Here is a 22,150-nt window from a genome sequence, read left to right on the forward strand (position 1 = left end):
TTGTGAGACAGAGTCTTGCTCTGTCACCCAGGCTGGAGTGTGGTGGCGCAGTCTCGGCTCACTGCAACTCTGCCTCCTGGGTTCAAGTGATTCTCCCGTTTCAGCTTCCCAAGTAACTGGGACTACAGGTGTGCCACCATGCTAAGCTAATTTTTGTATTTAGTAGAGATGGGGTTTCACCATGTTGGCCAGGTTGGTCTCGAACTCCTGACCTCAAGTGATCTGCCTGCCTCGACCTCCGAAAGTGCTGGGATTACCGGCGTGAGCCACGGCGCCCAGCCTCCAAAATTTATTTTAAAAAATTATCTCTAACATTGAATTAATACGTTATTCTTTGAAGATAAACTGATCTACATGGTACTACTCAAGGTGCACTTTGGACACTAGAGGGCACTGGTATTTTTCCCGAGAGAAAAGAAAAAAGCATACAGCCTGTCAACTTGGTTTTTGAGGTGGCTTAAGGGGTATTGGCAGCCAACCTCCATTTATTCCTGTAGAACTGTTTAGAGAAGTATATGAGCTTTTTGAAGGGGGCCTGCCCCTCCACACCTGTGGGTATTTCTCAGGTGGAGACGAGAGACTGAGAAAAGAAATAAAACACAGAGACAAAGTATATAGAAAGAACAGTGGGCCCAGGAGACTGGTGCTCAACGTGCGAGGACCTGCACCGGCGCTGGTCTCTGAGTTCCCTCAGTATTTATTGATGACTATTTTTACTATCTTGGTGAGGGGAGTGTGGCAGAAAAACAGGGTGATGGTGGGGAGAAGGTCAGCAGGGAAATGTGAGCAAAGGAATCTATATCATGAATAAGTTCCAGGGAAGGCACTGTGCCTGGATGTGCACATAGGCTAGATTTATGTTTCACTTTACACAAACATCTCAGTGTAGCAAGGAGTAACAGAGAAGTATTGCTGCCAGCATATCTAGCTTCCAGCCTATCTGAGATAGGCGATTTTCTCCTATCTCAGAATAGAATGAATGGTCAGCTTTACACCAAGACATTCCATTCCCAGGGACGAGCAGGACACAGAAACCTTCTTCTTATCTCAACTGCAAAGAGGCCTCCTTCTTTCTCTACTCCTCCTCAGCACAGACCCTTCATGGGTGTCGGGCTGGGGGATGTAAGGTCTTTCCTTTCCCATGAGGCCGTATCTCAGGCTATCTCAGTTGGGAGAAACCTTGGACAATACCCAGGCTTTCTTGGGCAGAGGTCCCTGCAGCTTTCCACAGTGCACTGTGTCCCTGGTTAATAGAGAATGGAGAACGGTGATGACTTTTACCAGGCATACTGCCTGCAAACATATTGTTAATAAGGCACATCCTGCACAGCCCTAAATCCATTAAATGTTGATTCAATACAGCACATGTTTCTGTGAGCACAGGGTTGGGGTAAAGTTACAGATTAACAGCATCTCAAAGCAGAACAATTTTTCTTAGTACAGATCAAAATGGAGTTTCTTATGACTTCCATTTCTGCATAGACACAGGAATAATCTTATCTTTCTTTCTTTTCCCCACACTTTTAATTTTCATCTTGAATCTGATGCCCTAAGACACCTGAGACTGTAGTTACTTTATATTATATCAGGTTCACATTTCTTATTACCCCTTGCTCACTACCACAAGTAAGCGTTCATATCCATACTTGTTCCCTAAACAATGTAGGGCAGCCATAAAAATATGTCAAATATAGTACAATAAAGACATTCACTATCATTGAGAAAAATACCGTTAAAAAGTGAATAGCTATAGGATGTTATATAGAACCAAGGCAAATTTAATCATAAAACATGTTATATCAAATCCTAAACACTTGCTAGAGATGGCAGCAAACTTGGCTTTAAGCCAATGTAGTAGTAAAGGTGGTAGTTACTGGAGTCTCAGCATCTAAAACAGTGTTTCCTAAGCCAGTTATGGAGGAGTTCATTTTTCACTGAAAAATTTGGCCGAGTGCAGTGGCTCAAGTCTGTAATCTCAGCACTTTGGGAGGCCAAGGCAGGAGGATTGCTTGAGGCTAGGAGTTTTTAACCAGCCTAGGCAACATAAGGAGACCCTCTTTATACAAAACAAACAAACAAACAAAAATTAGGCAAGATTGCGCCTATAGTTCTAGCTACCTGGGAGGCTGAAGTGGGAGGATCACTTGAGCCCAAGAATTCAAGGCTGCAGGCTCCAGTAAGCTATAATTGCACCACTGCACTCTAACTGGGGCAACCAAGTGAGACCCTATCTCTTAAAAAAGTTATTTTTCAGATCCCTAGGATCGACATTAAAATATTGCTACAAATATGCATAAAACTAGATATATGCTTCTTATGCTGACAGCTCTTATACAACTGTAAAATACAAAAATTTATAGATAAAATGACTGGAAAGAAAAGTAGAAAACAACACATTACCATTAATATCACTTAAATATAACAAATAACATTTAGCTGAAATTACTTTTTGAAATGTGAAGATGAAGCTCACTGGTTATGTGCACGTTCTTTTTTTTTTTTTTTTTTTTTTTTTTTGAGACAGAGTCTTGCTGTTGCCCAGGCTGGAGTGCAGTGGCGCCATCTCTGCTCACTGCAAACTCCACCTCTTGGGTTCACGCCATTCTCCTGCCTTAGCCTCCTGAGTAGCTGGGACTAGAGGCGTAAGCCACCACGCCCACTAATTTTGTTTTGTACTTTTAGCAGAGACGGGGTTTCACCGTGTGAGTTAGGATGATCTCAATCTCCTGACCTCGTGATCCACTAGCCTTGGCCTCCCAAAGTGCTGGGATTATAGGCGTGAGCCACCATGGCCAGCCACGTGCACGTTCTTTTTTACATAGCTAGCCTATTTTACTGGATGACATATGATGGTTCATTTAGCCCAGCACTCTTCTCTATTTTGTTAATATTGTATATGTTGACATCATTTGTCTTTCATATAGCCGGTAAAAGAATCTGAGTATTTTAATAGTCTGGCCCCAAATACTGTTATAAACACAAATGGAAACATGGGCCATGGAATTTCTGTAAGCATTGTGGTTTTGAGACACTCATCCAGATAACGGGATTCTCATAAATATTCTAATGTGGTTGTATTTTCATTTTGATTATCTAAAAAAGGGTGAGGTGGAATGAATAGAGCTTGGTCATTGATTGTCCATGAAGATTAGGAGAGAGAGAACAGCAAAAGGGACTTCTGAATTTGGAGTTTGGGAGACCAGGTGCAGTTCAACAAGGAAGGAATATACATAGAGTCACAGATTTGATGGCCAAGATCATAGGTTAAGTTTAAGGTTTGTTAACTTTGCGATGCCATGGGACAGCAAGATGATGTCCAGGAGGCAGTTGGCCTCATCTGCAGTTCAGAAAGGGTGGACTGGAGAAAGAAATTCGGGAATCTTTAGCATGTGTTGGTAACAGTTGAAGACAGAGTATATATTATCTAGGACTTCAAAGTAAGGAGAAAAGTCAACCTCAGTGAGAACTCTGAGGGACACTTACATCTTAAAGGTCACGTAGAGGAAAAGGAGCCCCCACAAAGAGAATGAGAAGGAGTGTCTGGGGGTTAACAAAGAATCAGCAGAGCCTAATGTCATAGAAGCCAACAGACAAGAAAGTTTTCAAAAAAGAGGGAGTGTTTCAGAGAGATTAAAAAAAAAAAAGACAGGGTCTGAAAATAATTTTTGCAAAAGGAGGACATCTTGAATGCCCTTTTAGTAAAAAGGTTCTATGAGGATGAAGAAGATAGAAGTGGAATGGTTCTGTGAGGATCAGAAGATAGAAGCCATACTACAGGGGACTGAAGCATGAATGGGGGGTATGGAAAGAGAGACAAGAAAACCTGTTCAAGAAGGTTGATTGTAAAGTAAAGAAAAATATTTATTTATTTATTTATTTATTTATTTATTTATTTATTTATTTTGAGACGGAGTCTCGCTCTGTCGCCCAGGCTGGAGTGCAGTGGCGCGATCTCGGCTCACTGCAAGCTCCGCCTCCCGGGTTTACGCCATTCTCCTGCCTCAGCCTCCTGAGTAGCTGGGACTACAGGCGCCCGCCACCTCGCCCGGCTAGTTTTTTGTATTTTTTAGTAGAGACGGGGTTTCAATGTGTTAGCCAGGATGGTCTCGATCTCCTGACCTCGTGATCCACCCGTCTCGGCCTCCCAACGTGCTGGGATTACAGGCTGGAGCCATACTTTTTTATTTTTGATACGGAGTCTGGCTCTGTCACCCAGGCTGGAGTGCAGTGGCACGATCTTGGCTCACTGCAACCTCCACCTCCAGGGTTCAAGTGATTCTCCTGCCTCAGTCTCCCGAGCAGCTGGGATTACAGGCATGGGCCACCATCCCTGGCTAATTTTTGTATTTTTAGTAGAGATGAGGTTTCACCATATTGGCCAGGCTGGTCTCGAACTCCTGACCTCAAGTGATCTGCCCGCCTTGGCGTTCCAAAGTGTTGGGATTACAGGCGTGAGCCACCACGCCCGGTGGAAAATTGCTTTTAAAAGTCTTAGTCAACATACTATTGATGCCTACATATTTTAAAAAATCATTTGTATTGCTTCCATGTCAGTTGTGTTGGTTAGAATGGATTTGATTACATTGCTTTCGTGTCATTTGTGTTGGTTTGTATTGGATGTTTCCTTTTTGTTTCTTTAATGTATATATGGCTGTGATAAATGTCTTTATCTTACTTTTCTAAAACACAGATCAATTCTTTGGGCCAGATTGCTAGAATGGGGATTATTGGATCATGAAGTATAAATATTTTTAAGGTGCTTAAATCTACCAAATCATTTTCTAGAGGGGAATATACCAATTTATATTTTCACACGCAGTGTAAGAGAGTGCATTTTATTGCATCCTAGCTGGAACTGAGTTTCATAATTTTTACAAACATGTCTGCATCCCTACTAAAAGGAGTTGGTGCTCCTTTGAGAGCTGATTGATTCTAGGCCTGGGGCAGGGAAAGTTCAAGATGAGTCTGCCGGGTCAAAAAGTAAGGAAGTGCTCTCAACAAATTAGGTATAGCAAGAATATGCCTCAACACAATAAAAGTTATATATGACAAACCAACAGTTAACATCATTTCAACAGTAAAAAAGAGCTTTTCCTCTACGGTCAGGAACACAACCAGGACATGCACTCTTGCCCCTTCTATTTTAACATAGTACTAGAAGTCCTAGTCAGGGCAATTAGGCAAGAGAATGAAATAAAAGGCATCCAAATTGAAAAGGAAGAAATTAAATTGTACCTGTTTGCCGATGACATGATTTTTTTTTTTTTTTTTTTTTTTTTGACAGAGTCTTACTCTGTCACCCAGGCTGGAGTGAAGCAGTGAGATCTCGGCTGACTGCAACCTCTGCCTCCCGGGTTCAAGAAATTCTCCTGCCTCAGCCTCCTGAGTAGCTGGGACTACAGGCACGCAGCACCATGCCCAGCGAATTTTTGTATTTTTAATAGAGACGGGGTTTCAGCATGTTGGCCAGGCTGGTCTCGAACTCCTGACCTCATGATCTGCCCACCTCAGCCTCCCAAAGTGCTGGCATTACAGGCATGAGCCACCACGCCTGGCAGATGACATGATCTTATACAGAAAAACCCTAAAGATTGCACCAAAAAACTATTAGAATTAATAAAGAAATTTAGTAATGTTGTAGGATATAAAACCAGTATACAAGAATGAGTAGTGTTTCCAAACATTAACAGTGAACTATCTGAAAGAGAAATCCATAAAACAATCCTATTTGCAATAGCTACAAAAATATATTAAAATACTTAGAAATAAATACGGGCTGGGTGCGGTGGCTCACGCCTGTAATCCCAGCACTTTGGGAGGCCAAGGTGGGCGAAGCATGAGGTCAGGAGTTTGAGAGCAGCCTGGCCAGCATGGTGAAACCCTGTCTCTACTAAAAATACAAAATAAATTAGCTGGGCGTAGTGGCAGGCGCTTGCAATCCCAGCTACTCAGGAGGCTGAGGCAGGAGAATCGCTTGAACCCGGAAGGCGGAGGTTGCAGTGAGCCAAGATGGCACCACTGCACTCCAGCCCAGGCGACAGACAGAGTGAGACTCCATCTCAAAAAAAAAAAAAAAAAAAGAAAAGAAAAAAAGAAATAAGTTAACATAAGTAAAAGACCCGCACACTGAAACCTATAAAACATTGATGAAAGAAACTGAAGAAGACAGAAATAAATAAGACATCTCATGTTTATGGGTTGAAAGAATATTGTTAAAATGCCCAAAGTGATTCACAGATTCAATACAATCCCTATAAAAATTCCAATGACATTTTTCACACAGCTAGAAAAAAACCCTCTAAAATTCCTATGGAATGACAAAAGAGGATGAATAGCTAAAGAAATCTTGAGCAAAAAGAACAAAGCTAGAAGCATCATACTGCTTGATCTCAAAATATACCACAAAGCTACAGTAATCAGAACAGCATGATACTGGCAGAGAAACAGAAAAACCAACTGAACAGAATAAAGAGTCCATCAGTTAATAAATAGGATTGCTAATTTTTAAAAAAGATTAAAAAGTAAAAAACAGAATAAAGAGTCCAGAAAAAAAATCTACCCATTTACAGTCAGTTGTTCAATAAGGGACCAAGAATACACAATAGGGAAAGGATATTCTCTTCAATAAGTAGTAATGGGGAATGGGATATCCATATTCAGGAGAATGAAATTAGAGGCTTATCTCATATCATATGTAATAATCAACTCAAGTAAATTGAACACTTATGTGTACGACCTGAAACTGTAAAACTACTAGAAAAAAAGGAGGGGGAAAGCTCCATGACATTGGTCTGAGTAGTGATTTTTTAGATATGACCCCAAAAGCACAGGCTACAAAAGCCAAATCGACAAATGAGATTACATAAAACTGAAAACTTTTTACAGAGCAAGGGTTACAATCAACAGATTGAAGAGACAACAGAGAGAACAGGAGCAAATATTTGCCAGCCATACATCTGATAAAGGGATAATATCCAAAATATATAAGGAACTCAAACAACTCAATAGTAAGAAAACAAATAATCTGATTATAAAATGGGCAAAGGATGTGAATAGACATTTCTCAAAAGAGGACATACAAATGGCCAACAGGTATATGAAAAACATGTTCAACATAATTAATCATCAGACAAATGCAAATTAAAACCATAGTGAGAGACATCACTTAACACCTATTACAATGGTTATATCAAAAAGACAAAAGATAACAAGATTGGAGAGAAAATAGAGAAAAGGAAACCCCTGCATGCTGTTGGTAGGAATGTAAATTAGTATAGCCATTATGGAAAACAGTATGGAAGTTGCCAAAAAAGTTTAAAAATAAAACTATCATGTGATCCAGTCATCCCACTACAGGGTGTATATACAAAGGAAATAAAATCACTATTTTTCCTTTATTGAAATTAAAAAAAATCTTTTTATAGAGATGGGGTCTTGCTATGTTGACCAGGCTGGTGTTGAGCTTCTGGCCTCAAGCAGTCCTCCCATCTTGGCCTCCCAAAGTGCTATGATTACAGGTGTGAGCCACTGTGCCCAGCCAAAATCACTATTTTGAAGAGGTATCTGCACTCCCATCTTTATTGCAGCATTATTCACAATAGCCAAGATATGAAATCAACCTAAGTGTCCCTCAATGAACAACTGAATAAAGAAAATGTGGGGCTGGGCACAGTGGCTCGTGCCTATAATCCCAGCACTTTGGGAGGCTGAGGCAGGTGGATCATGAGGTCAGGAGTTCAAGACCAGCCTGGCCAAGATGATGAAACCCCGTCTCTACTAAAAATACAAAAATTAACCGGGTATGGTGGCAGGCGCCTGTAATCCCAGCTACTCGGGAGGCTGAGGCAGGAGAATCAGGGTGGGGGATGGAGGGCGGAGATTGCAGTGAGCCCAGATTGTGCCACTGCACTCCAGCCTTGGTGACAGACTCCATGTCAAAAAACATAATAACAAAATAAAATGTGGTATATATATACTGTGGAACATTATTCAGCCTTAAAAATAAGGAAATTCTGTCTTTTGTGACAACATGGATGAACCTAGGGACATGATGTTAAGTGAAATAAGCCAGGCACAGAAATATACCACAAGATCTCATATATGTGGAATGTAAAAATGTTGAACTCATAGAAGCAGTGGGTAGAATCATGGTTGCCAGGGGTAAGGGGTGGTGGAGAGAGAAAAAGAACAAAAGGTAAGATGTGCTCAAAAAGTAATGGAGGCATGTCAAATGGACTCAGGAGTCTGCTGGAAGGGGCTCACACTGGCCAAGGCAGGGACACCTGGAGCATAGAAATGAATGGTGGCAGTAATGAACTATAACATGTTGGAGAAAAATGAGTCAAAAGTCATACTAACCAATATAAAGAAAGAAAGAAAACGATGGAAAGCTATTAGTTGCAGTAAAATTCTACTAATACATATAGAGGAATAGAAGTATAACATCATCAAACAATAATTGATTCAGCAAGAATCCTAAATCTGTGCTTGAATGAAAGTTTTTGAGGAGGATATATACACAAATAATCTCTCTACAGATAAAATTCCTCTGGAATTAATTTTGGATGTCTAGTGTGAAGTGAGAATCTAAAATGATTTTTTTTTTCCCAAAAACAGTAGCCCAGTTTTCAATCTCTTTTCCACAGAAAATTGAACTGTAAGCAGTTTAATACAGATATTAGATGGTAAGCTTCTTGAGGACATGGACTGTGTAATGTTCACATATATTTTTATTTTTTAGGCTAGTCAAGTGAAGCAGTGGGATATGTTCATAATTTTATCCTTAGTGCGGTGTGCTTATATAACTAACACATTGCAGATTAAATTAGGGACTAAAAAATATTTGTGGAGTGCACTTTTTTTCTTTTTTTTAAACCATAGATGGAGTTTCTACATACACTACAGTCTTCGTGGCTGGGCGATTTATTCCTTTCACATGATCTCTGTACCTATTTTATACTTCATGTAGGTTTAAGAAATATTAACATATGGTGGTAATTACGAGGGCTTTTTTTGCTTATCTTAAATTTTTTTTTTTAAAATTTTTTTAAAGGAAGGTAGAGACTTGAGCATCTTTATGGGCTGAGGAGGAAGAGTCATTGGAAAAGGGGACGTTGCAGATATGGTGCAAGCTCGCAGACAGGAGAGGGTGAATTGAGGGCCAAAAGGATTGAGCTGGGGGAAGAAGAGTCCCCTTCCTCAGTGAGATGAGGGAGAAAGGCAGACGAGGGCAGGGGTGGATGTAGGTAAATGTTGTGGTGGGGGGAATTAGGTTTGTTAAGGGTCATGCTCAGATAACTTGGGATATTTCACTTGGGTATAAAATAAGATTCTCTGCTGAGAATGATAGTCAAGGTAATGTGGGGGTTGTGGTGGTGGTATGGCGCAGCAGTAATGAGGTATGGGAGAAGCTGACTACAGACTCCCCAGAAAGATTGCCGAAGGGCCCAGCTGAGGATGGTGACTGGGATTTGCACTGGAATCAACCTGCAGGTTTCGATGGTACTTTCCAACTCAAGGAAAACTGGCCTGGGATTTGACAAAACTCTTGAGGAAAACGACTTACAGAATTTAAAGCTGTACTTCCCTTTAGGTTTCGTCTCCTTTCCATCCTCCCCTACCAAGCCCCACAACTGCGGCGGGCATGTTTTCTGCAGTTAACCGCACTGCGCTCTTAGCAGGACAGAAATAACGAATAACGCTAGCCAAGCTGAGCAAGATAGGGCTTGGTAACTTTATTTGCATCAGTATTTGCAACACAACACCTAAATGAAAAAGTTAACTATAAAGCCAACATCATTTACTCCGGGTCAGGGAACTGTGCCATTCGCTTTAAGTGCATTTACTTAATTTCAATAAAGTATTAAGAAGTGAGTCCTTTTATTAATCCGACTTTACACACCTGAGGTCTAAGGCCTAAATAAATGAGCAATTTGTTTAAGATCATATGGCTGGTTATTGGCGGAGTCATGCAAGTCTGGAAACAGAGTCCTCGCTAACTCCGGTTCAGTGCTGCACGAGTGAACTGTCTACAACAACGCAGTGACACTGAGTGCCCACAGTATCGAACACATACGGTAATCGCAGTCCAGCCAGCACCCGTGCAAAGCACCAAGCACCGATTCGGTGACCCCGCACGCGTGACGCTCACGAGCGCAGTCCCCCTGGCTTCTTCCAGGAAGGCTGAAGCGGCCTAATCTCGGCCAAAAGATCAGGACGACTCGATCCTGGCTGGACTTCTTCTGCCTGAGCATCTGATCCGAGCGTCGGGCGGGCTGGGAGGAGCCGGCCCCCGGGAAAGATTGCGGATTGGGGGACAGGAAAACAGAGGGCGGAGCCTTGGGGGGGAAGCAAGAAGCCGCAGCAACCATGTAAGCAGCTTCGCTTCTTGCCGCAACCGTCCGCGGCCTGAGGAGCCCACTGCCGGGCTCTGGGGCCGACTTCCGGGGGCTGAGCCGGTGAAGCGGTGGCTGGGGCGGGGGGCAAACGGCGCGGCCGGGGCGGGAGGCGCAGGTAAGGGAGGGGGCCTGGAGCTTAGCCCTCTCGGGCTGAGCATGGGAAGGAGGCCGGTATGGGGAGCTTCTGGGCCAGAACTGAGGTGAAGGTGAGAACCGGCGTTCCACAGCTGGGGGCTAGGGCCTGGTTGCTGCTGAACAAGGAAGGGCACAGAACCTGGCTTTAGAATGAGCTCGTCCTGCCGTTTACCCGTCTGGCGAGTGGGGACGGAAGCCGGGTGGGGCCCTTGAGATTTCCTTGGAAACATTTGAAGTTCCTTTGCCTCTTTCTCGACCCTTACGCCTGAACTTATTTAGGAGGGAAAGAGTCCAGTTGTTTTTCCCTCTGAGTGCATGAGTTTTCAGTTTGTTAGAGGTGCATCCGTAGGCTGGAAAAGAAAGTTCATGAGCTGCAGAAGCGATACCAACCGTGGGGTTCAAATGTGTGTTTGTCTTAAATGCTTGCCTTTGCTATTTGAGACGATTCCATTTTAACTTAGGTTTCGGAGTCTCTTGAGGAGGCTTATTCCCAATTAGCGTTTATCCTTTGCTTAGAATGTTCCCAACAAAAGGATGAGAATGGGATGTGTTGGAAACTTTTAGGACTTAGGGGTTTTCTGCCCAATCAGAGGTTATTCCTGAGACAGTCAAATAAGTGATAGAATTTTGTATAAAGCAAGTTATTCGTGTGTATGTAATGTGTATATATCATTCATTAGTATTGACGCAGTGCATCCTGTGTCCAAAAATATGTCCCATGTTGACAATAGAGGTAGTCGCTTGGTACGGTGTACTTATTTCTGATTTATTTGAGTCCCTTTTTTTTGGCACTCCAAAACTCCCACTCTGTCAGTATTCTTACAAAAAATGTTCTTTCTTTCTTTATTTTGCGTTGGTGACAAAGATTGTGTAGGTTAAATCTCTTCTGTGGAGCAAAACTAATTTCCTATGTTCTCCCTTTTTCTGCTTTGTGGATCGTGCTCTGGTTTTGCTTTAGGCGTGTTGGTCAAAAATGTAACAAGAAATCTTTGTTGATAGAAGCTAACATTTCCAATATTAAACTTTCCTAAATTATTAAATCTCCAGTTTTTTTTTTTTTTTTTTTTTTTTTGACACAGTCTCGCTGTGTCCCCCAGGTTGGAGTGCAGTGGCGCGATCTCGACCGACTGCAACCTCTGCCTTCCCGGGTTCAAGCGATTCTTCTGCCTCAGCCTCCTGAGTAGCTAGATTACAGGCGCGCGACACAACACTCGGCTAATTTTTGTATTTTTGATAGAGACGGGATTTCACCGTGTTAGCTAAGCTGGTTTCGAATTCCTGACCTCAGGCGATTCATCCGCCTCAGCCTCCCAAGGTGTTGGGATTATAGGCGTGAACCACCGGGCCGGGGGTCTCCCTCCCTCGCCCAGGCTGGAGTGAAGTGGTGCCATCTCGGTTTACTGCAATCTCTGCCTCCCAGGCTCAAGGGATTCTCCTGCCTCGGCCTCCCAAAGTGCGGGGATCACAGGTGTGAGCCGCCAGGTCCGGCCTTTACTGATTGGCCTCTCATAGTTTGTAGGAGGTCTGCATATATTAGTAGCCTTAATTAGAAAGAGTAAAATATTGATGATGTATCAGAAGGCTTTGGGTAGGTAGGTTAATAGGACTGATTACCTCTCAGGAAGGAGTCCTAATTTATATTTTAAAGCGTTGTTAAGCTGCTAAAGAGAGAGTTGTAAGATAATTTTTTCAGGGCCCTGGTGTCATTATGTAATTATTAGGGTTAACTACATGATTGGGTTTATATTTCAGCGACTACACTTGCTAAGTGTTTTCATGGGAATTTTTATCTTCTTATTTCCAAAGCCAAGTATAATTTTTGTGTAGATAACCTTTAGAAGTAGTTCTAAGATTCTTTAGGTGGAATGCCATCTCTGCTTCTGATGTTACTTGTGTTAAAGCAGAATGTAGGCTGTTTTCCGGGGGTGGTTGTTACGGCCATCACATTATTGTTTCTCTCCAGTGCTCTTTTTTTTGTTTTCTAAATAAAATAGAGATGAAGTCTTGCTATGTTGACGAGGCTGGTCTGGAACTCCTGGCCTCAAGCGATCCTCCCATCTCAGCCTCCCAAAGTGCTGGGATTACAGGTATGAGGCCACAGTGCCTGGCCTCTTTTTTTTTTTTTTTTTTTTTTAAGTAAAGAACCGCAAACTTTTTTTTGAGTGTATAGTTGATCAGTCATCAGCTTACTGCCCAACACTTTTTGCTGAATTGTCATAACACTTCAGAAGGATTGTTGATTATTCTTCTCAATGGAAGATATTAGAAACTTTCCTTCCCCTTCTTCTTCCTTTTCTCCTTCCTCTTTCCTTCCCCTTCCTCTTCCTCTTTTTCTTTTCCCTCCCCCCCAAATAAACATGTATTGCCAAATTCTGTTTAAGTCAGTGGTTTCCTTTCTGCCTTAATTTGTTAATTAAATTATTGATCAGACAGAGCCTTAAGTAGAGAATGCGGATAGGTTAAAAGGAAAGTGTGAAGAGCTACAAAAGTAATTTTGATGTAATACTTACTTTTGGGGTGAGACTTGGGGTATAGTGATAGTTCTACTACTGTCTGACCCCCAAGAAAGTTGTTTTAGGTTCAGTGAACCTTGGTTGCCTCAAAGGTAAAATGTAATAAAGCCAGCTGTGTGTGCCTTCCAGGATTGTAAGAAGAAAATGAGATGGTAGATATGATTTTGAATGTGAAAAGCATTTTACCACGACTGTAATGTCGTCTTTGTAAAGTGGAGACTAGATTATAAACTATAGTATATATATTGTTTTCTCCAAGGGAAGAACTTTGTCTTTATTTTGAAACAATAGGTAGCCTCCTGGTGGTTGGAACATGCTTCTGCCTGCGGGGGCCCAGTGTCTGGGCCCCAGGGATCTACAGAGCTCAGTAGGCTTACCATGTGTTTCAGGAAGGCCTCGTAGTGTTTCAGGAAGGCCTCCTCGTTGATGCTGTCCTCATGTCCTGCCAGAACAGTCTCCATCTCCTCCTCAGCCATCTTCTCTCCCAGGGTGATGAGGACTTGTCTGAGCTCTGCTCCCGAGACTTTGCTATTCCCCTCCTTGTCAAACACATGAAGCCCCTCCAAGTAGTCCTCATACGTGCCTTGGTTCCGGTTCTTGGCTGTCACCTGGAGCATGGGTAGGAAAGTCTCGAAGTCCACATGCTGGGACTTCAGCTCATCACTCTTGGGGTTCTCAAGGAACTTGAGCACCTTGGCATTGGTGGGGTTTTGGCCCAGGGCCCGCATCATGTCCCCAAACTGGCTGTACAGGATCTTGCCAGCCCCCACTCAGTTAAACAGCTTGAAGGCCGCCTTGAACTCCTCCAGGTGGTCTTTGTTAAACTTGATCATCACTTTGGAGAGATCGACTGGGGGCTCCTGGATTTTCTCAGGGGCCTGGGGATGGGGTAGCTGGCTCAGCTTTGGTCTTGGCTGGAGGGGCTCATGCTGCTGCTGGCTTGGCAGCTGCTTTGGAGATGGAGAGCCCTGCTGGTTCCTCCCCAGAATATCCTTGGGAGGCATGATGTCTGCTGGCCAAACGACAGTGTGTGGATGGGGGCACCCATCTCCTGCGGGGTCCATGTCTGGGCCAGACTACGGTGTTTTTTTTTTTTTTGTAGATGGAGTGTTGCTCTTGTTGCCCAGGCTGGAGTGCAGTGGTATGATCTTGGCTCGCTGCAACCTCCGACTCCTGGGTTCAAGTGATTCTTCTGCGTCAGCCTCCTGAGTAACTGTGATTACAGGCACCTGCCACCATGTCCAGCTAATTTTTGTATTTTTGGTAGAGATGGGGTTTTACCATGTTGCCCAGGCTGGTTTCGAACTCCTGACTTCAGGTGATCCGCCCACGTCGGTCTCCCAAAGTGCTGGGATTATAGGTGTGAGCCACCGTGCCCAGCCCAGTCTACAGTATGTTAATGATTTGAGTTATCCATGGTTCTTCTCTTTGAAATATGAATCAATATGGCAGAAAATAGTACTTTTCTGTAACTTTCATCTGGTGATGTGGTTAGCTTTATTGCTTTGGTTGAAATGTGGTTTTTTGGTTATTGAGAAAAAAAGCCCTTTAAGAAGATCTTCTTCTTAATGTCTCTATGAATTGAAGCTTAAAGGGAGGAAAAACCACAGGTTCACGTGTTTAGGAGCAAAGATAGTGGGGAACAACTTGTTGATTTGAATGAAGTGTAGCTTGAGGTAATTGTTAAAGTTTTGTAGAAATGTCATTAAAGGATGACTTTCATGTCCTTGTTTTAGAAATATAATGATTTTTATATTATTTTTTAAAATGTAAAAGTTGAGACCAGGCATGGTGGCTCGTGCCTGTAATCCCAGCACTTTGGGAGGCTGAGGCAGGTGGAGCACCTGAGATCAGGAGTTCAAGACCAGCCTGGCCAACATGGTGAAACCCCTTCCCTACTGAAAATACAAAAAATTAGCTGGACGTGGTGATGCGCGCCTGTAGTCCCAGCTATTCAGGAGGCTCAGGTGAGAGGATCACTTGAACCTGGGAGGCAGAGCTTGCAGTGAGCCAAGATCACACTACTGTACTCCAGCCTAGGCGACAGAGCAAGACTGCATCTCAAAAAAAAAAAAAAAAAGTTGAGGCCGGGAGGTGGCTCAAGCCTGTAATCCCAGCACTTTGGGAGGCCAAGATGGGCAGATCACAAGGTCAGGAGATCGAGACCATCCTGGCTAACACGATGAAACCCCGTCTCTACTAAAAAATACAAAAAAAACTAGCTGGGCGAGGTGGCGGGCGCCTGTAGTCCCAGCTACTCGGGAGGCTGAGGCAGGAGAACGGCATAAACCTGGGAGGCGGAGCTTGCAGTGAGCTGAGATCTGGCCACTGCACTCCAGCCTGGGCGACAGAGCGAGACTCCGTCTCAAAAAAAAAAAAAAGTTGAAATAAGTAAAATAAGACTGAAGAATTTATATGTGTGTTGTATAACTAGCTTCCCCCCATAACTTTAAAAAGCAGTTGTGTATCCCTTCTTCCGAAACATGTTAAAATGAAAGAGATAGAAATGATGTGAAAATGCTTATTTTTCTTTCTGCCTGCTCACATTAATGCTTTACCTCGAAATTTTTATTAATTTAAATATTTTCTGTAATTTGAATAGTAATGTTTAAAATTGAGTTGGCTATCAGATCATAGTTTTAGATGATTGAGGCTCTTATGATTTAGACAGCAGTGTTTTCAGTCCTTTGGAATATATGAAGCTAGATTTATTTACTGTTTGTTTTCATAGATCTGAATTTTCACAGAATAGGATTTTCTAGATATTGGGATGCTGTTTGGAATCAACTTTTGAGCTTCCTGAGGAACTTAGATCTTTCGCTTGTTTCTTTTGTTTTTCAGACTCATGAAATGGCCACAGATGATAAGACGTCCCCAACACTGGACTCTGCTAATGATTTGCCTCGATCTCCTACTAGTCCTTCTCATCTCACACACTTTAAACCTTTGACTCCTGATCAAGATGAGCCCCCTTTTAAATCAGCTTATAGTTCTTTTGTAAATCTCTTTCGTTTTAACAAAGGTAAGACATATTAAATATGAGAGGTTTGATTCAGGTTTGATTCTTTGAAATACTCCTTTGTCTCTATTAGCTCACCATGATCATATAGTGGTCAGTAGTCTGTTCAGCTTTAATGTTGGGTCTGTAAGAAAGTGAAATATTAACAAGCTGATAGCTTTAATCGTAGGTCACCAGGTTTTACTGCTGAAGAGAAAGCTAGAATTTTCACTGTAATATCATTAATTATTGGTAACTAAAGGTCTGGATTAAAAACTACATGTTAGGCTGGGTGTGGTGGCTCACACCTGTAATCCCAGCTCTTTGGGAGGCTGAGGTGGACAGATCACGAGGTCAGGAGATCCAGACCATCCTGGCTAACATGGTGAAACCCTGTCTCTACTAAAAATACAAAAAAATTAGCCAGGCATGGTGGCGGGCGCCTGTAGTCCCAGCTACTCGGGAGCCTGAGGCAGGAGAATGGCATGAACCCGGGAGGCGGAGCTTGCAGTGAGCTGAGATCGCGCCACTGCACTCCAGCCTGGGAGACAGAGCGAGACTCCGTTTCAAGAAAAAATAATAAAATAAAAAACTAAATGTTAAAGGAGGTTTCTTTTAATAGAGAAAGTAGTCGTCTCTTTTTGTTGTTCTTGTTTTCTCTCTCTCTCTTTTTTTTTTTTTTTGAGACAGATTCTCGCTCTGTTGCCCAGGTTGGAGTGTAGTGGTGCCATCTCGGCTCACTGCGAGCTCCGCCTCCCAGGTTCACGCCATTCTCCTGCCTCAGCCTCCCTAGTAGCTGGGACTACAGGCGCCTGCCAACACGCCCGGCTAATTTTTTGTTTTTTTAGTAGAGACAGGGTTTCACCATGTTAGCCAGGATGGTCTCGATCTCCTGACCTTGTGATCCACCCGCCTCGGCCTCCCAAAGTGTTGGGATTACAGGCATGAGCCACTGCGCCTGGCCCTTTTTTTGTTAATATACTTCAAATTAGTTCATAGAATGGACTTTGTTCTTTTGGGGGTTAATAGCTAAAATATTTAAAGCAATGAAACTAAAAGGAACAGTACGCAGGAGGAAAGGTTTATACTTTTCAAAAACTGGAAGCTGTCATTAGGATTCTTGTTGACTTAAAACTGTTAGACTAAGGTGTACATGTAATGACATCAAATGAAAAGATACTTTTAAAATGAGCTCTTTTTAAGTAATATGTCTTTTATTTGGAACAAGAATTAAAAAAAGCATGGCCTATGTCATTTGTCTTTCGTTTGTCTGTATTACTTGAAGTATGTTAGAAAGTAATTCTTGTAAAGCATTTGGGGAGGTTAATAGTATTAATTAGCTCAGTAGAACCTTTAATAATATTAACTGGATTTTATTTATGATCATGTTTAAAGTGCTATGAAAACCCTTTAGTACATTTTTAAGACAATATTTAAAAAAATAAACTATTTTTTAGAAGAGTTTTAGATTTATAGAAAAATTGGGAAGATAGAATTTCCATATACTCCCATACCCAGTTTTCCTTATATAAACATTTTACATTAGTCTGGTACATTTGTTACAATTAATGAACTATTATTGATAGATTATTAACTAAATTACATATTTTATTAGATTTCTTGAGTTTTTACCACTTGTTCTTTTTGTGTTCCAGGATGCTGTTTATCATACCACGTTACACTGAGTTGTCATAAGGCAATAAAATTTTTATTTATTTAGCAAATGTTTATTGGGTGCCTCCTTTGTGCTGGAAACTGTTTTAATAGTGTAAGGGATCTGTCACATAAACAGACCCCAAAAATCCCTGCCTTCATATGAAGCTTATATTTTGTTTCCTTTAATATGCATAAGAAATTTCTAATGAAAAGTGAAACAAATAGAAGATCATATATACCAAGGGTGTGATTATTGGCCTGTAATTTTGCCCCCTTCTTTGAATTTTCTTTTTTTAAAATCTAGGCTGGGCACAGTAGCCTTTGCCTGTAATTTCAGCACTTTGGGATGCTGAGGTGGGAGGATTGCTTGAGGCCAGGAGTTCAATACCAGTCTGGGAAACATGGGGAGACCTGCCTGTATTTAAAATTAAATACATGAAAAAGAAAAAAAAAAATTTTTAGTTATGCATATAATACACGTATACATTGTTGCCTGAAAATTTCATCTACTTCCTTCTCATTGCTGAACTCTTAGTTTTAGTTTTTTAAGTAATGCCAAGTGTTCCCTTGCTACAGAGAGAGCAGAAGGAGGCCAGGGAGAACAGCAGCCTTTGAGTGGAAGTTGGACCAGCCCTCAGCTCCCTTCAAGGACACAGTCTGTTAGGTCACCCACACCTTATAAAAAACAGCTTAATGAGGAACTCCAGCGACGCTCTTCAGCATTAGGTAAAATAGTGTTCTTATTTCATTCCCTTCTATATGCTAGATTTTTCCACAGTCATTGTGTTTCCTAGGTTGTTTATAGCAGGACTTAACTTTCTTGCTATTTGGAGTAGTCAGGTACTATTTGGAATAGTCAGGTATCGTTCAGAGTAAATAAAACTGTTACCTAGGTAGTGAAAGAATTTATTGGCACCTGAAAAAATTCTTAAACGTCTCATTAAACTTTAATTTAGGCAAGGCACAGATCTCTTGACTATTTTTTGATTAATTACTTGCTTGGGTTTCAGCAGAGAACAGTTTGCAACATCCCCAGGAGAACACAGGTTAGTTTCCACTTTGTGAATGAATTTTGCATATGTTCTTGGGATGCTAGTGAAATGTGATATGCATGCCTCTGGCTGCAGAACTCTGTCAACTCCATTAGTGGGCTGCCACTTGCTCTTGGCCTTGTGTCCTTGTTGGGGTGCAAACTGTCAATGTGGCTGAATAAGCTGAGCTCCTCTCATCTGTCTGTTTTCCATTCTGGTCTACTACACAGTCATCTCCTTCATTTTCATGCTCTTCTGATGAGTATGGGCTGGGGACTGGTGTCAGAATTGAGAGATTAGAGAAAGAGAGGTGGTTTATGTTTTATTTCTGTCAGATTTTTCAACTTGGTGGAGTGGTTTGCCCAAGTCAAGGTGACAAAAGAAAGGAAGTGGGAGGTGGCATGGTAGAGAGGAAGGGATGCAGCATTGGGAATTAGATGCCCCTGAACACCAGATCCCGTCTGGTCTGGCTGGTCTTCCCCCAGGTAATGGTGGTTGGCAGAACGATAGTTTATTGTGAGTTCAGACTTGGTCAGCCAGAGCAAAGATAAACCAAGCAAAAGAAGAGTTTCTACCCAAGGACTGGCACAGAGCTGGCTGCATCACCTGCACAGGTTTTCTAGGGCAGTGAGCCTCAGCCAGGGTTACATCAGCCATTTGGAGGGAAGAATCAGAAGATGGAGAGTGGGAGAGGGAGAAAGGAGCTCTCCTTTTGTTCTACATAATCTCTATTTTAACTTTTAGCCTCAGTAAACTCTCCTTAGCTCTTGAGTCTGACCCACAACAACACTCTTTTTGTTGAGGGAGCTCTTTTGACTCAATCCCGTGCTGAATTGAGTGTAGGATTTGTTTTACCTAAAACCAAGTTAGACTAGAAAGTAATCTTTTAGGAGTTACAAATTGGCAGCCTGCCAAACCTTGCCATTGGTGTTATGATCAACTTGAACTTTAATATCTCCAGGTGGAGCCTTTAATGTCTAGTTTCTTTATTGTTCTTTCTCAAGTCTACTTGATTATTTGATTCTATCTTGAAGGCATTTGAGCTTCAGAAGCCTGGTGTTGTTTGGCCAGCCACGTTCTTTTCTCTATTAAAAGGGCTGTAATTCTACCATTTGCTAGCTTTCTGACCTTAGGAAAGTTATTTAATTTTCTAATGTTCATTTTGCAAGAGAAGCAGCTAAGGCTATTTGCCTAAGGGCATGAAGCTAGACCAGATTTTCTCTCTGGGTCTCTTTCATCTTCAGCCAACATCTGTGATTCTCTTGGTTCCAAGAAGGGTCTCATTCATCCTTTTTCAGTGGATGATGCTATTAATAGTTTCTTATATTCCTAATTGGCTAAATGCAAGGGACTTAACAAGTTGTTGCCTGCTGCTCAGGAGCACAGCCATTATGTTTCCAGTAGCTTCATCTGTCTCCTTTTTCAACTTGTATATCATGGAGAGTTGCTTTTTGTTTTGAGACTCAAGTTTAGTTATTCTAATACAGTAGCAACACATCTGAGGTATGTGCTAAAACTAAGATATAACTTTATAGAAAGATAGAAGTTTCCAGAGTTTTCTAAAATAGGTACAATTTTGATAGTTACTTCAGTGATTACATTATCTTGGGAAATGCTTTGTAAACTTTAGATCCCAACCTCTCATTTCTTTGTAATTCTTTTTTTCCCCACCCAGCCAAAACAACACCTATCTAGCAAATGGTGAATCTGAGGAAGATTCACAGTGGGGTATTTTCCAGCTTACTTTGCCATAGGTTATCAGGTTGATGGGTTTAAGCTAATAGGATGTTCATCCTTTTTGTCAAACTATCTTCGCTTCATCCTTAGGTTTTGTAACTGCTAGAAATAGGCAGAAACTTCAATTGTAACTTTGGTCTACATTAAGGAAATAATAGGTGACAGCTTTGGTGGGCATATCCTATTTTGGCTATGAGGCTGGAATTTGGGCTTATTAGTGATAGATTTGGTTCAGTATTGCTATGTCAGGTATAAATGATCCTTTCCAATTTGGAGCTGCAGGGTTGGGGAAGTGACAGGGAGGGATAAGATTGGAGTTTTAGCAATTTTCTGGCAGTTTTAATATGCTTGGACATAGGTCAAGTTTTACCATGGCAAAATTTACCATCCTGGGTGTTGTGAAGTCTGTCAGAATCTTTGAAGGCTGAGCTATTAAACTTCTTTCTGACCATCTTCTGCATGAGACTTTGGATATATGGTCTGCAGACAGAACTGAACTGTTTGATCCTACTGCTTACCTGTTTGACTTTAGAGAACAAGCTCAGTTAACCCTCCCTGATTGCTTTTTCTTCTGCTAAATTTCTAGCAAGCATTTATTATAGGTTGGACCAAAGGGCTTAAGAAGACATTAATGAATTTTGGACCATTTAAGAGATGTTCCCATTTCAGGCCTGAAAACCATCAATGGTCTTAGACAATGCTTGTCTTAGGTAGCCTTTACTTGTTTGTAAAAGAGCATTTTACATGAGAAGAAATACTTCTAGTAGCCTCTTACCCTTGTAAAGACTTGTTTTAACTCTCAATTCATATAACTGAATGGGAGAACATAATTATATGCTAACCATAAGAGGCAGTTTCCATCACATATATACCTTGTTGTATATAGATACTAGGGACTGTTAACAAGGTTGCTTTTTTTTTTAATCCAACTCAGACACAAGAAGGAAAGCAGAACCTACCTTTGGAGGTCATGACCCTCGTACAGCTGTTCAGCTTCGAAGCCTCAGCACAGTATTAAAACGCCTCAAGGAAATCATGGAGGGGAAAAGCCAGGTACTGTCTAGAGGCTTTGGAAGATTACTTATTAAGCGCTTATGGGGATCATGCCATACCTAATGAAAATGGCATTAATGCCACTGAAAGAAGGTTTAATTAGTGCTTCCTCCAGCTGTGAGCACCCTATTTTTATACATAAGTTCTTAATTTTATTGTAGTCTAATTTATCAGTTTCTTCCCTTTATGCTTAGTGCTTTTTGTGTTCTGTTTAAGAAGTATTTATCTAGTTCAGGGCAGTAGATATTCTCCTATGGTTTCTTCAAAAAGGTTTATTATTTCTGTCAAGTATAGGGGTCAGGCTTCCATTATTCCTCATGGATGTCCAGTTGGATATAGTATCATTGTTTTTGAAAAGACCATCTTCCACTGATTGCATTATAAATTTCACCATAAGTCCATATATGTGTGAGGGTGTGTCAGGGCTCTCTTTTTCTGTTCCATACCTTTATTTTTTTCTATCCTTGTACCAGTACCCTGTCTAAAATTATTGTAGCATTAGAATAAGTCTTGATGGCTGGTAATATTAAGTCCTTCAATTTGTTCTTCTTCAAGATTGTCTTGGTTATTTTGACCTTTTGTATTCCCATATGAATTTTTGAATTAGTTTGTTTTCTGCAAAAGAACGCT

General features: G+C 41.5%; 1 protein-coding gene and 1 pseudogene across 51 annotated transcripts in view; one reads left to right on the forward strand and one right to left on the reverse strand.

Annotated features, from left to right (window-relative positions):
• Positions 1 to 10,325: 10,325 nt before the first annotated feature.
• PIKFYVE (phosphoinositide kinase, FYVE-type zinc finger containing) overlaps positions 10,326 to 22,150 on the forward strand; it is a 92,395-nt gene continuing 80,570 nt past the window's right edge. For 11 of the 50 annotated variants that reach the window (XM_015110825.3, XM_077957451.1, XM_077957457.1 and 8 more), the window contains exons 1-4: positions 10,326 to 10,370; positions 15,887 to 16,067; positions 18,276 to 18,425; positions 21,402 to 21,520. In XM_015110825.3, the coding sequence (XP_014966311.3) occupies positions 15,896 to 16,067; positions 18,276 to 18,425; positions 21,402 to 21,520 (441 nt within the window). In that variant the 5' untranslated portion in view covers positions 10,326 to 10,370; positions 15,887 to 15,895. Of the gene's footprint in view, positions 10,513 to 12,475; positions 12,620 to 15,886; positions 16,068 to 18,275; positions 18,426 to 18,709; positions 18,746 to 21,401; positions 21,521 to 22,150 lie in introns of those variants that run through there. The other 39 variants (XM_015110821.3, XM_015110826.3, XM_015110824.3 and 36 more) reach the window with 14 other exon arrangements.
• On the reverse strand, positions 12,613 to 15,774 carry LOC114671484 (myosin light chain 6B pseudogene; annotated as a pseudogene). Its single transcript, XR_013402313.1, has 2 exons — positions 15,762 to 15,774; positions 12,613 to 14,121 (listed from the first exon to the last, which is right to left on the reverse strand). The product of XR_013402313.1 is annotated as a myosin light chain 6B pseudogene (transcript).

The sequence above is a fragment of the Macaca mulatta genome, chromosome 12, assembly GCF_049350105.2.
Source record: "Macaca mulatta isolate MMU2019108-1 chromosome 12, T2T-MMU8v2.0, whole genome shotgun sequence".
Lineage (NCBI taxonomy): Eukaryota > Metazoa > Chordata > Mammalia > Primates > Cercopithecidae > Macaca > Macaca mulatta.